Below are 14,316 nucleotides of genomic sequence, written 5' to 3'. Positions count from 1 at the left end.
TAGTGCTACATCATCATCAATTCCAGAAACATGTCTTTAAAAAGGTGGACATGATTAAAAATTAACCAAAACTTGATTACTTTTCTATCAACAATTTTCCTCTGTTGAACTGTCTGGGATTTAATTGCATAACTTGCTCTAAACACAATGGCAAATTCTACATCAAGCATCAAAGTTTGATTGATTATGCTGATTTCAATTGTGTGTTTTGCAAAATCTAGACCTTTTAATCAGAAATCCTGCAGTGTCAGAATTCATATGGATTCAGAATCATATTAAGATAATTTCTGTTAACATTGTAGGGATTATTAATATATTATATACTTCTGAGTGGAAAAGGATGTATGGTGGTTTGCAACCAGTTAAACCATGTCTCTCTGTGAATTTAATGGTTCAGGTTCAGAATGAAACCCTGTTGTTTCACTTCTGCAAGATCTTGTTTATTTATGGATATGAAACTGCTCTTCTGTACTGTGTGTGTGTGTGTTGCTGGTTTTGTATTTTTTTTTCTCCACCCCCACCCAATTTTGCATGAAATGTTTCAATGTACAGAACAGGATGTAACTTAATCATCAGTCTCCCTGTGATTATATGATCTGAGAGACCACGGTTTGTTTTTTTGTGGTGGTGGAGAGGACACTACTATGATCACCTGATCTCTACATATCAACCTTTTGTTGAAAGTTTTTCCACTTAGTTAAGTTATAATTAAAGACGCCAAGAAATTATATTCTTTGTTTAATCCTTTATCCAAGCATATGCAAACGAAGTATGCACATTCTTCACGTGCAAACTTTGTTTGCTTACACTTAAATAAAGGATTAAACTAAGAATATAATTTTTGGCATCTTTAATTAATATCAACCTTTTGGCTTCATATAAGCTCTTTTGTGTAAATATAAAGAAGGAAAGTTTTTCTGAGATCTGCTCATCAAAGCTAGAATTGTTACAGGTTCAGAATGCAACCCTGTTGTTTCACTTCTGCAAGATCTTATTTATTTATGGATAAGAAACTGCTCTTCTGTACTGTGTGTGTGCGCGTGCTGCTGTTTTGTATTTTTCCCCCCCCAATTTTGCATTAAGTGTTTCAATGTGCAGAACAGGATATAATTTAATCAGTTTTTGTTCTTTCAGTTTAATCATATTTGGGATTAAACGGAATAACAAGTTTGGTTCTTTTAGACATGTCACTATTCACAGAAGTTCTGAGTCTCAGGTGGTGGGATGAGTGTGGGTCAGTGTAAGTGGAACCTCCTCCTTTTTTTTTAAAAAAAAATAAAAAGAATACGTTTCCTTTGTCACTTCTACTGAAAGGCTTTATTTTGCATAAGCAAAGCACAGTTAGGTGGACAGTATGGTTGTGATTTATCCAAGGGTTGCATTCTTGGAATACGTGAGTGCAAACATTAGTGCAATAAAGATCAATAATTCCACAGAAATACATTAAAATTCAGATGGATATGCAGTTGGCGAATGCATAAGCATTTACTATAAATGTTTGGCTTAGATAAATTAAATTTAACAGACTTTTTTATAGTTAACATAAATAAGATATATCATAAATATTTTTCATTATTTTTTTGAAATAAACCAAAAATCACTTTGTAAATGAAAATAAAGCAACTTCATTGCACAGATGCACTTACAGAACTGGGCATTGTGGGTAATTATTTACTGTACTACTGTGCATAGTAACTGGCGCAAAACAGACTGAAAAAATATCACTCGCTGTAATCTTTTGATTTCCTGAGTTAATAGTAAATTTTAGAAGCATTATTTTATTTTATTCTGCCTCCATGCAAATACACTAACCATATTCTTTTAATTTTAATGCGTATAATACAATTTATTATTATTATCATTCATATAGTATTAAGGTGCATTATTTCAAAATTACATAAAATAAAATAGTGCAAATTGCAATTAGACAGTACATTTTTTGATGACTCTCAAATGAAATTACATTTTTTGTTCATGTTTAGTGTTAAATGCATATATTTTATATTGTATATGCATATATACAATGTGAAAGTATCCAGACAAAGCAATCAAATAGTATTCCTTCAAAAACACATGAATGGTGAATAGATAAGATAAGATAAATATTGAAATGTATGGATTTACATCTTGGATTGAAGAGTCAAGTCATGCTGTTCATGATCTGGTAGTGAGGCTGTGCTACTATAAAGTGAGGAGACAAAGGGCAATTTAATTGGTTGAAATTCAGAGAATATACTGAAAAAGTGGTAAAGATGATGCAAAGAATTATAAGAACAAGGATAAGCACTTTTCATTTAGTGTTACACAGTAATCAACATTCATTTCAGACAAATTATGGAGACTACAACCATATTAGAAATAATTATTTTAATTTCCTGATGTTTAGACCTTCATATTAAGGTCATCATCTAGAATATACAGAGATAAGCTATATTACATTTTACTATGCCAAAGAGACAATGATTTGATCTCTTGAATTCCACATCTGTTTATTTAAAGGAATTTCAAAACATTGCTAAAGTTCTAAGACTACTCAACATTGTGGTGTCATTTCATTCAGTTAGGAAGATTTCTATCTTCCTTTCCTCACCTAATGACAAGCTTTTTCCACTCAGTTTTCCAGGTCTATACCTGATCTCTTGCTCTGTGGTTGCCTTACTTTGGACAATCTGGGAGATTTGCAACCATTCATCACGAGGAACATAAATCTTATATCCAGTATCATGAAACTGAGCAGCCTAGCCTAGCCTAGCTGAACTTGCTATCTCAACCAAACATAGGGTACTTTTGGGAAAGAAAAAAAAAAAAAATCAAGCTTTCATGCAAAAGTAGATTTCTGTTGTTTCTATTGTAGAATGTTATACAAAGAGAGTTGAGAAGTCTTTCTACATCACCTGAAATTAAACAGATCTGATGGCCTTCAGTTATCTCCTTTATGAGAAATACTGTTGTATCAATTTTCTATAAATCCCTAATTATTGTTTTATTATATTTGTATGTGTATATTTATATTTATATATTTTTATTTTATTTATTTATTTTTTTAAATAGAAATATGATAACCATTTGTTGTCTTACTTATGACAGCATTGTTTTTTTAAACTTCTATTATTTACATTTTAACTGTGTTCCACTCTCAACATAATGCACCTTTGGTACTAAGGCAAAAATTTTACATCTATTAAATTTATTTCCACATAGGTTTTATTTTAGTTTCTATCTTTAATTTTTACAAATCCCTGAAGATGTTTCCATGACTGAGATGAAATATTGAAAGAATAAACCATTTGCTTTAATCCTTCCCAGTTTTCACTACATTAAGTCTCCAACAGGAGTTCCACACAACACTTACGCCTTAACACACGATTAACAGGAACTGTTGAACAAATGAATGCCCAAATTTTTAACTAAATTTAAGATAATTGTAGATAATCGTGTAATTATGGAGATATGAATATATAGTATTTACAGAAAAATATAATAAAATCTTCAAAAATACTTCATTAACATTACTGTAACCATTATCACTACCTGGTTCATTAAAAACTGCACTGTTCCATTCATTTTTTTGAAATGTGAAATTAACTAATACATAACAACTCTTAATTATGCTGCAATTTCTGCTCATGCAAATCAAGCAGTAGTTCCACCTTTGATGTCCCCTGGAAACCAATTAGTGCAATCTTCTGGACTAGCACTACTTTCAAGGAGACTAGACAATATATGACCCACTATATTTTTGTATACAATGTGGAAGCACATTATTACTATAATTAGTGATTTACTTTCCAAATAAATAAAAAAAGTTCTTCACTGAATCATCAGTATAATAACTTAAAAAATCATCAATATCTTTTTCCAATATGCCTACATTTGTAAGAGTCCCAATATATACTACTTAGGAGAAGGGGGGGGGTGCTATTACATTTATTATTTCTAGGAAGACAGACCCTCTTCAAGAGAGCGAGTCACTCTGCAGGCAATAAAAATAAAGATTGTACTCTATCTTTAATAGATAGCAACAAGAAGTTGATTTGATTAATAGTTTTAAATATGGTTAAAAGATGAAATTTCTGAAGGATAGGAGAAACACATTAATCTCTTGAATTCTACATCTGTTTATTAAAGGAATTTCAACACATTGCTAAAGTTCTAAGACTACTCAACATTGTGGTGTCATTTCATCCAGTTAGGAAGATTTCTATCTACCTTTCCTCACCTAATGACAAGCTTTTTCCACTCAGTTTTCCAGGTCTATACCTGATCTCTTGCTCTGTGGCTTGCCTTACTTTGGACAATCTGGGAGATTTGCAACCATTCATCATTTGAAGCTTCAGAAGTATCTCTAACATAAGAGATGCAATTTTTTTGGGAGTCATCTCTTATTGCAGAAGTAGGAGACAAATGGCTGGCAATTCTTCAATTATTTTTGGGTTTAGCTATTGAGAGAGGTAATTTGTTTAATGGTAGAAATTTCTTTCTGAAGTACTTCAAAAATGAAGAACAGACAATATGGGCTTTTGAGAGTAGGCATTTAATAATACCATATTTCTGTGAGGGGTGACACAGATGTGTGGTAAATACACTGCTTGGAAAGAAGTCAACAGACCCTCCCCCCAAGGGCAAGGTACATCAAGCCACGAAATGAGTCACATGTTTGTATCCGGTATAAATTGGAGGAATATGATGCTGCCAAGTTAGTGCAACTGTGTTTGGGTGAAATGGCTGCAAGAAAGGAACTGACAGAGTTTGAAAGAGGTGTTGTGATAGGATGATGTAAAAATAATCCTGATTTATTTATTAATATTTTTACAATTGTTTCTCTATTCTAATATATTATTAGTTTTGGTTTATCTCTAGCATCAGATGATTCTGAAACTAGTACCCATTCAGAAATTATAAATAATGAATCATTACATAATGATCAACAAGAACTCATTATTATTTAAGATCTAGGAATAAGCATGGTAAGAACAGGTGTTGGATTAACTGATTGACTTCAGGTTGGAAAGGGAGTTAGGCAAGAATGTTTCCTTTCTCCTCACTTTGTGTGTAGAGGCTTAAGTGCTGTGAGGACATCATGTTGGAGACTTAATGGATTGTATACAGTACTCAGAAAGGATTAAAACAAAATTTAATACTTCCTATATTTCGTTTCAGTCACTGAAACATCTTCAAGGATTACAAAAAAACTAATGTAACATACACACAAATACCACACAATATTTTTTTGGATATCCAAACAATAGAAAAAATAATCAAGATTTTAAGAAGGTACAACCTATACACAGCATTTAAGCCCCACATGAGAGAGGAGGGAGCTGATCTTTAGTTGAACAGATAAGGGTAGCAAGTTTGTAGTGGGGCTTAAATGCTGTGTGTGGGTTGTACTTTCTTAAAATCTTGGCTATTTTTTTGGATATCCGAAAAAATAGCCAAGAAAAAAACAATAAAAAAAATAGCCAAGATTTTAAGAAGGTACAACCTACACACAGCATTTAAGCCCCACTGCAAACTTGCTACCCTTATCCGTTCAACTAAAGATCAGCTCCCTCCTCTCTCAGTGCCTAGAGTTTATAAAGTACCCTGTTCCTGTAAGCTGGCGTACATTGGACAGACAGGCAGATCAGCAACCATCCACCTGGAGGAACACAAGTCATACATCTGCAACCATGTCTTGGATACAACCCACAGAATCTCATGGGAAAAAACCACCATGCTCCACTACAGCAAATTCAAAAAAGAGAGACTATTCATAGAATCAGCAGCAGCTCTCAGAAATCAACCAAATCTTAATAAATACGGTTGCATTAAGCTTCCTAAGATTTGGGAAACACTTATCACCAGAGATCCCCACCCTACATTCCAGGTCACCTACAACTGCCCTTAGAGGGCACTCCTCCTAGTTAGGACTTTAGTGTCACCCATGTGGTTGGGCTTAGTATTGTGTGGTATTTGTGTGTATGTTACATTAGTTTTTTTGTAATCCCTGAAGATGTCTCAGTGACTGAAACGAAATATAGGAAGTATAAAATTTTGTTTTAATCCTTTCTGAGTGTTGTATATAATCCATTAAGCCTCCAACATGATTTCTAGGAGATGTGATATGTACTAAATTATGGTCTGTGTGAGCAACAGATTACCTCAGAAGTGCAAATGGATGGAGAAATGGTTAAAGGAAAACTGAGAGAAGGTTATTCTTGTTGGTAGATGGGTAACTGGCATTATGTCACTCCACACAGCAAACATTTCAGCTTCTTTTACAGTTTGGTCAATGGAATTGAAGAAATAAAGGCAGTTGAAGTTGTGGATATCAAAATCACTAAAGAATAATTTCAGTGTTTGGGTAATTGAACTGGAAATCATACCTTAAGGATTAAGAGACAAGGAGGTAAGTGAAATATAATGAATAATAGAACACAAAGTATAGAACACTACTACTAGTGTACATAACAAGTATATTGCAACAGTGCCTCATCTATGCAACTAAGTGAGTGCACTTTGCTATGAAAACTTATCAATTGTGAAGTAAACACTTCAAAAGTAGATGCAGATGGAGTGGTCACAATAGCTAAAGATAAGCGAGGGATGCAGACTTATGCTTACACTTGTTATCTTAACAGGATATTCCACAGAATTTTTGAAAAACAAAATTCTGTTTTCTCTCCCCAGGGAGAAAACACTTCTAGAGTTCATCCCTAGAAGTTGGGTAAGAGTGTGGTTAGTAAAGGTGACGACTAGTTATTTTGCTTGGAGATGGTGAATGACTAGAATGAACTGCTCATCATGCGAGTGCTATGACAGTGAATGAGTTTAAGGAGAGACATGATAGGTACTGTGTGAATAATGGTTAGTGTAGGCAACTTACAATGAGTCTTATTCCACGGAGATGTTAATAATAATAAAATTTTAGATGAGATCCTAAATACCAAATTGCATACAGCTAGAATGAAATAATTTTAAATTATTCTATTTTTTAATTAGAATAATTTTAAATATTTTTTTCTAAATTTTGACAATAAAAGTGTTCCATAAAGATTCCAAATAGTAAATTGAAACAAAATGCATCCAACCAGAGCCTCAGGAATAACTTATGTATGCATGTATGACTGGAAAGACAAACTAAATCTAACTGGTGGTTATGAAAGTTGCAAAATGCACTTATCACATTTATGCTAGGCAGCATAAATATGATATGTAGCATGTTAACATATTTACAGATGCAAAGCTAGCTTTCATAAAAAATAAAAATAAAATTATTCAAATAGACACACACAGTAATTACCTGGTTTTGATATATCAGGTTCAAAACATGCCCTCCATATCTGAACTGAAGAATTAATAGGACTATTATCGTTTGAATGACAGCGCAAAAATATATGTGGCTCATATTCAAAATGGGGATGATCGTCCTTTAAAAAAAATTACAATCAGAATTTACAAATAAAAAACAAGAATAAAAATTAGAAAAAATAAGGATTGTCATGTTATTAAAAGTTAAACTCAAAAATAGCATTAATAATAATAATTTAAGCTTCAAGTTTGAATTCATTTACAGCTTTAAATTCAGTGTTCAATAAAATAAATCACATCAAAATTTTGAAACACATTAATAATATACTTTTACAAATGAGTCAGGTATAAGAATAATCATGCTACTCCTATAAACTCAGATTAAATAAACAGCTCTCCTAAACATAGGTAACGAGGATTTAACTAAGATGTATTCTGTAGCATGATTATCCATATTGTTAATATTATTCTTCTCTTGACCTCTGCCCACACATGGCATTGATTGGCAATAGGCTTTGGAAACTGTTAAATTAAAATGCCGGCCATCAAAGGTTCTCCACATATATATATAGAGAGAGAGATGTGCTAGCTTCACTCATTTACATGAACAGATTAGCACTACTAGCATTCCACTTACTGACACCAACAAAGCTATTTGTGAACTAGAAGAGGAACTTGCCACAATGCTGACCTTTGGACAGTGCTTTCAGATGTCTCTGATGCTTTAGCCACCAAAGAATTTCAAAAAATAAAAAGTCAGCACATCAACAAGTTTGCTAATCTTCTAAAACATCCTGCTCTCAGGTCTCAACAACATCAAGTAAATAAACACTGTAATAAACTTATCTTCCTTCACCCTCAAATCGAAAGCAATTGGTGCACTTTCTCTCTCTCGGCTATAACTACACACTTGCACATAAAAAAATTCCAACAGAAGAAATTAGGATTCAGATTGAACATCTAATTCTTAGTCTTCCTATCTATATTGCTAACGATATTAGAATGGATGTTGCCAATGTACTGATACATGCAAAACTAGCAAAAACTTCTATAAAGAATGTGAAGCACTACTAGAAATGAATAATAATAATAATAAAAAAATAGTAATTACTAAATCTGATAAGGAGAATGCTACAGTAGTTCTAAACCACCATGATTACACACTAAAACTTGCCTCTTTGCATAAAGATTGCTCAACCTACCTTTCCTTTGACTCTCTTTCAGATTGTGCTCCTCATGTCTGAGGACTCGTGACCTTCCTGATGATGCTTCGCCATTTCTTTCTCCCCTGTGCTTATCTTATTGCTTCTTCTAGTTTAAGTCCGGTGATTCTTGATATTTGGTCAATCCATCTGTTGGGGGTTCCCTCTTATTCTTTTTCCACATGGTTTACCCTGGATGATTATTTTTTTCAGGCAGCTGCCTTCCCATCTGCATATATGTCCAAATGCAGATGGGAAGGCAGTCCAAAATATGTCCAAAATATTGCAAAATTCTCTTGTCAATTATGTTTGTCAGTCTTGTGTGGATATTCAGTTCTTCCAGGATACTTTTGTTTGTTTGTTTTTCTGTCCAAGACACTCTTAACATTCTTCTCCAGCTCTTCTTCTTTGGTGCATCAATCCGAAAATTAGTAAATATAGCAGCACATCACAACATCCTGTCTTGTGACTTCCTTTTTATCTCTTCATAACTCTTAGCGTCAGTTAGCATCATTATGTTATTTATATATGAAATTCTTGGTCTGCCTCATGGCCTCTTTCCTTCTACAGTCCCCTCCATTATTTCTGTAATCAGTCCCCCATGCCTCAAATATGTTATTTGAGGCATGGTGTCCAATTAGGCTTTTTCTTCTCTTATTGATGTGTTTCATTAATGACCGCTCTTCACGAACTATATTCAGAACTTCTTCATTACTTTTCTTTTCTGTCCAACTAATTTTCATCATTTTTCTCCAGCACCAAATTTCAAATGCCTCCAACTTTTTCATGTCTTGTTTTGTTAGAGTCCAGGCCTCACAACCATGTAATGCAATGCTCCATATGTATGTTTTCACTAGCCTTTTTTAGAGCTGGATGCTAAGTCCTTTACTGGTAAAAATGTTTCTTCTGTTATAGAATGCTTTTTTGGCTAGGATTATTCGTGCTTTAATATCTGATTGGTTTCTTCCATCTTCTGTGATAAGACTTCCAAGATATTTAAATATTCTTCAAGTCAAGAAAGACTATCAGAGTATTTTGATTCTTCTCCAATCTTCTTTCAATAACTGTTCTTAGAGATAGGATTGCTTCTCTTGTCCCCTGCTGTTTCCTGAATCCAAACTGGTCATTGCCAACATATTCTTCAACCTTCTTTGTTAGTCTTTTTTGTATAATTTTGAGTAGTATTTTCGAAGCATGCGATATTAAGCTTATTGTTTGATGATTTTCACACTTGTTTGCATTATTTACTTTAGGAATGGGTATGATAGATCATTGTGTAAAATCTTTGGGGGATGATCCCTGTTTCATAAATATCCTTTATGATCTTGAAAAGGTATGACTTAGTTATGTTTCCTGAGTATTTTATTAATTCTGAAGGGATGTTATCAGTGCCTGGTGCCTTGTTGGCTGACAATTCATTCAGTGCCCATTCAAATTTATCTTTTAATATAGTTGGACCAATTTCTTCCATATCAAGTCTTGTTTCATCTTCTATAGCCTTGGCATCTAGATCTTTTCCACTATATAGATCTTTTAAGTACTCCTTCCATCTTTCCGAAATTTCTTCCTTATCTATAAGTATGTTCCCCTGTTTATTTTTGATAATTGTACTTCGTGTCTTGTTTTGCTGACTTATTCCTTTTATAATGTTATAAGCTTTATCGATTCTTCCAGTCTTTGTTAGATATTCTATTTCTTTACATTTCTCTGTAAACCATTGTTCTTTTGCTTCTTTACACTTTCTATTTATCATATTTTTTATATGTTTATATTTGTCTTTGCTTTCTTCCTTTATGGAGGTTTTGTATTTTCTTCTTTCATCTATTAGATCTAGAATGTCCTGGATGATCGATGGTTTTTTTATTTGCTTCTTCCTTAATCCTATGCAGTCATTGCCGGCTTTGATGATTGTATCCTTCAAATGAGTCCATTTTTTCCTCTATGTTTTTCTTTTCCCTCTCTCCAGTTTTAATGCTTTCATCAGTTTGCTGTTTATAGTTTCTATGGTTTTCCTCTGTTTTCAGGTTACTTATGTTCCATTTGGGCCTTTTCCTTGGTTGTGACAACTTTTTTAATTTCAGATTACATTTCAATAAAAACAAATTGTGGTCACTATCAACATCAGCTCCCAGGTAACTTTTGCATGATTTTACTTGATTTTTAAATCTATTTCTTGTCATAATATAATCTATTTGGTACCTTTCTATATCCCCTGGCATTTTCCAAGTATACCTTCTTCTTTTTGGTACCTCATACCAGGTATTATTAATGATCAGATTGAATTGGTGGCAGAACTCCAAAAGTCTATCTCCTCTTTCATTTTGGCATCCAAGTCTATACTTTCCCACCTCTCTACCATCTTTGCCTTCACCAATAACTGCATTCCAATCCCCCATGACAATAAGATTATCTTCCTTCTTGGTCAGTTTGATTAGATTCTCAATATCTACATATACTCTCTCAACTTCATCATCACTGTGGTCGCTAGTAGGCATGTAAGCTTGTATTATTATAATATTTGTTGGTTTTACTTCTAGTTTTACCATTATCAATCTGCTACTACATTTTGCTGAGTTGATTACTCTTCTTCCCCATTCCTTATTGAGAACCACCGCGACTCCATTTTTTGCTGTCTCATCACCTGAATAAATGATTCTGTAATCACCACTCCAAAAGTCTCCAGTTCCAGTCCATCTCATTTCACTAATTCCCAATATGGCTATTTTTAATCTATCCATTTCTCTCTTCAAATTTTCCAATTTGTAGGAGGGTTCTCACATTCCACATCCCAATAATTGTACAAGGATTTTACTGGTTTACGACCTGGGAAGCCTTGCTTCTTCCTCTGCCGTGCACAAGTATTGAGCCATTGTGCGCTTTACTATCTTTTAGAATGTCCATCCATACTGCTATCTTACTAGGGAAAAATAGAACAAGATGGTATCCCCTTGTCCAGCAATAGCCTTCTAGAGAGGCTCAGTGTGCTAGCCGTTTCTCATTCTTCATGATTATCCGCCTACCACAGTATCCTTTACACCGTTGTCACTTATGGTGATCTTCCGCTGATCAGGATGAAAGTTGTTGCTGCCCCAACTTCCAGTGGGCTGTAACTTATTTAATGGCGGTTACACCTATGTCGCATTCCCGTCAGTGGAAATGGGTGGCTTTTTATAGAGATAACCATGCCACTGTCTATCTCACCACTTCCTGTTGGTAGATGCCGTCCCATTGTACACGACTGCTTATTCACAGGTTTCTCTGTTTATTCGCAGCTAACCTCTGTATCCAGAGGCCATTCCCCTATCCACAACCCAGGGATGTGCTTGGTAGCATGAGACCCATGCCCCAGGTCAATCCATCTGTTGGGGGGGGGGAGGTCCCTCTTATTCTTTTTCCACACGATTTACCCTGGATGATTATTTTTTTCAGGTAGCTGCCTTCCCATCTGCATATATGTCAAAAATATTGCACAATTCTCTTGTCAATTATGTTTGTCAGTCTTGTATGGATATTCAGTTCCTCCAGGATACTTTTGTTTGTTCGTTTTTCTGTCCAAGACACTCTTAACATTCTTCTCCAGCACCAGAGCTCAAATGCCTCAATTCTTCTTCTATCATCTTTTGCCACTGTCCAAGACTCAGAAGCATAGAGAAAGATCGAAAAAACTAAGGTTTCTACAAGCTTAATTTTTGTCTTTTTGGAGATATGCCTGTCTTTCCTGATCTTAGTTAAATCAGTAATCACTTTCTTAGCTAGTGCTATTCTACTACCTCTCTCTTTTTTACATCCTTAAACTATGACCCTACTAATACATAGATAAGATCACTTCACAGACTCCTTAAAAAGGTCACCTCTTTGCCTGCTGAAGTTACTAATAAATTAAAACCATATAATTTCAGACCCCCCCAAATATATATATATTTCCCCCCATATATATATATATATATATATATATATATATATATATGGGGGGAAAGTCTAGCTAAAATCCCAAAACAAAATGTGCCATTACACCCATATGTAGATGCCACTGATTATTCACCCACATACAAATATTTAGCTCAAGTGCTTTGCCAATATACTGGCAACACCCCTTCATGCAAAAAGTTCAGCCCACTTTAAAGCCAGTATAGAAAATCTCACACTCCAACACACCAATATTATGGTCAGTTTTGATGTCTTCTCTCTCTCTCTCTGTTCACCAATGTTCCACTTAAAGACACTTTAGATCTTATTTGAGCTGAATTTCCTCTTGATATTTGTGCCTTGTTTAAATTCAATATGAATGTGGGCAGTTTTGTTTGGCAAGTAAAATTCTATAAAGAAATAGAAGGAACAGCCAAGAGCTCTCCTCTCTCCCCACCAGCTAATTACTTTATGGAAACATTTGAAAAGAAAGCTCTAAACTCCATATAAACTCACTCTGACTTGACTACACTTTGTTGATGATGTGGTCTTCATTTGTCCACATAGCCTGGATGCTCTCAACATATTTTTAACACATTTAAGCAATCAACATCCCAGGATCCATTTCACATTAGAAAAAGAAAATAACAACAGTCTCCTTCCTAGTCACTTTAATTACACTCAGCATGATGGATCTGTGGCATTCTCTGTTTACAGAAAATCCATCAATGAAATAAAATTGTTTTAGCCAATGGCTACAATTCCTATCATATTCCAAAAATATGAACCCTCCCACCCCTCTCCAAAACAGAGACTGCACCAGGGCAATCACCATTCCATATATCCCAGGTATACCTGAAAAACTAACTAAAATCCTAAAAAAATACAACCCTCCAACCACTTACAGACCATATAAAAAATTAGCATCCCTTATCCACTCCACCATTGACAAATAATACTCCCTAGACCTGCCAGGTGTTTACCAGGCCTTTTGTGGTTGTAAACTATCTTACTATGGCCAAACAGGCAGGACAGCCAACATCAGAAATGCTGAACACAAGGTCTATAACAGTTTCCACTACTACAGCCATTCAGGTCTTGCTGATCATTCTTTGGACTCCTGCCATAGAATATGCTGGAAGAAGGCTGCTCTACTCCACTGAAGCAAATATAAATATGAGAGACTTTTTATTTAATCTGATTCTGCCATAAGAAACTACCAAAACCTTGACAAACTTGGTTGCACAAAACTGATCCAAATTTGGAAAGCTCTCATCCTCAGTACTTCAGCCCAACAGCCAAGGATGTTCAATTTAGTCCATTGGGGTGGTATTTAGGACTTCAGGCTTACTTTTGGTTAATATGCTTCAGCCTTATTACTTAATAGTGACTATGTGCACATTTCATATTATACTGTGATCCCTGATGATGGCAATTTCACTTTTCCAAAATACTGGAGGTATTAATCAAATTTATTTTAGTTAATATATTAGTCTATATTGTAATTTCCTTAAAAAAGGCAGTTATGGCTTTGGAAACAAGTCATTTTTTTTTCTCTCATAATTTTTTTGCAGAGGACCCTGCCATGCAGAAATAGAGGTTATAATGCAATTGTATAAGGCTTTCATCAGGCGTCATATGGATTATTGCGCACAGATTTGGTCGCTTGGTTTTCATGGTGATGAGGATATGTTGGAAAGGATCCAGAGAAGATTCACAAAGATGGTCAGTGGCCTTTGGAATGTAAAGTATGAGGACAGATTGAGAAAATGTAAATTGCAGAGCCTCGTGAATAGGGGGAAGGAAGGGGGGATATGATTGAGATATATAAGCTAATCAGGGGTTGTTATCAGGTTGACATGAAAGATTTTTCATAGAATGGGAGAGAGCGGGGTGTAAAATATTGCAAGAAATT

General features: G+C 34.5%; 1 protein-coding gene across 2 annotated transcripts in view; it reads right to left on the bottom strand.

Moving 5' to 3' along the window:
- Positions 1-14,316, bottom strand: part of LOC150095642 (leucine-rich repeat and WD repeat-containing protein 1-like) — a 154,362-nt gene that overhangs the window by 104,762 nt on the left and 35,284 nt on the right. For both annotated transcript variants that reach the window (XM_090410281.1, XM_090410282.1), the window contains one exon: positions 7,286-7,412. In XM_090410281.1, the coding sequence (XP_090266407.1) occupies positions 7,286-7,412 (127 nt within the window). The remainder of the gene's footprint in view (positions 1-7,285; positions 7,413-14,316) is intronic.

The sequence above is a fragment of the Typopeltis vanoorti genome, chromosome 20 (genome assembly GCF_054136105.1).
Source record: "Typopeltis vanoorti isolate ZY-2024b chromosome 20, IOZ_Tvanoo_1.0, whole genome shotgun sequence".
Taxonomy (NCBI): Eukaryota; Metazoa; Arthropoda; class Arachnida; order Uropygi; family Thelyphonidae; genus Typopeltis; species Typopeltis vanoorti.
This window is presented reverse-complemented; position numbering and strand designations above follow the sequence as displayed.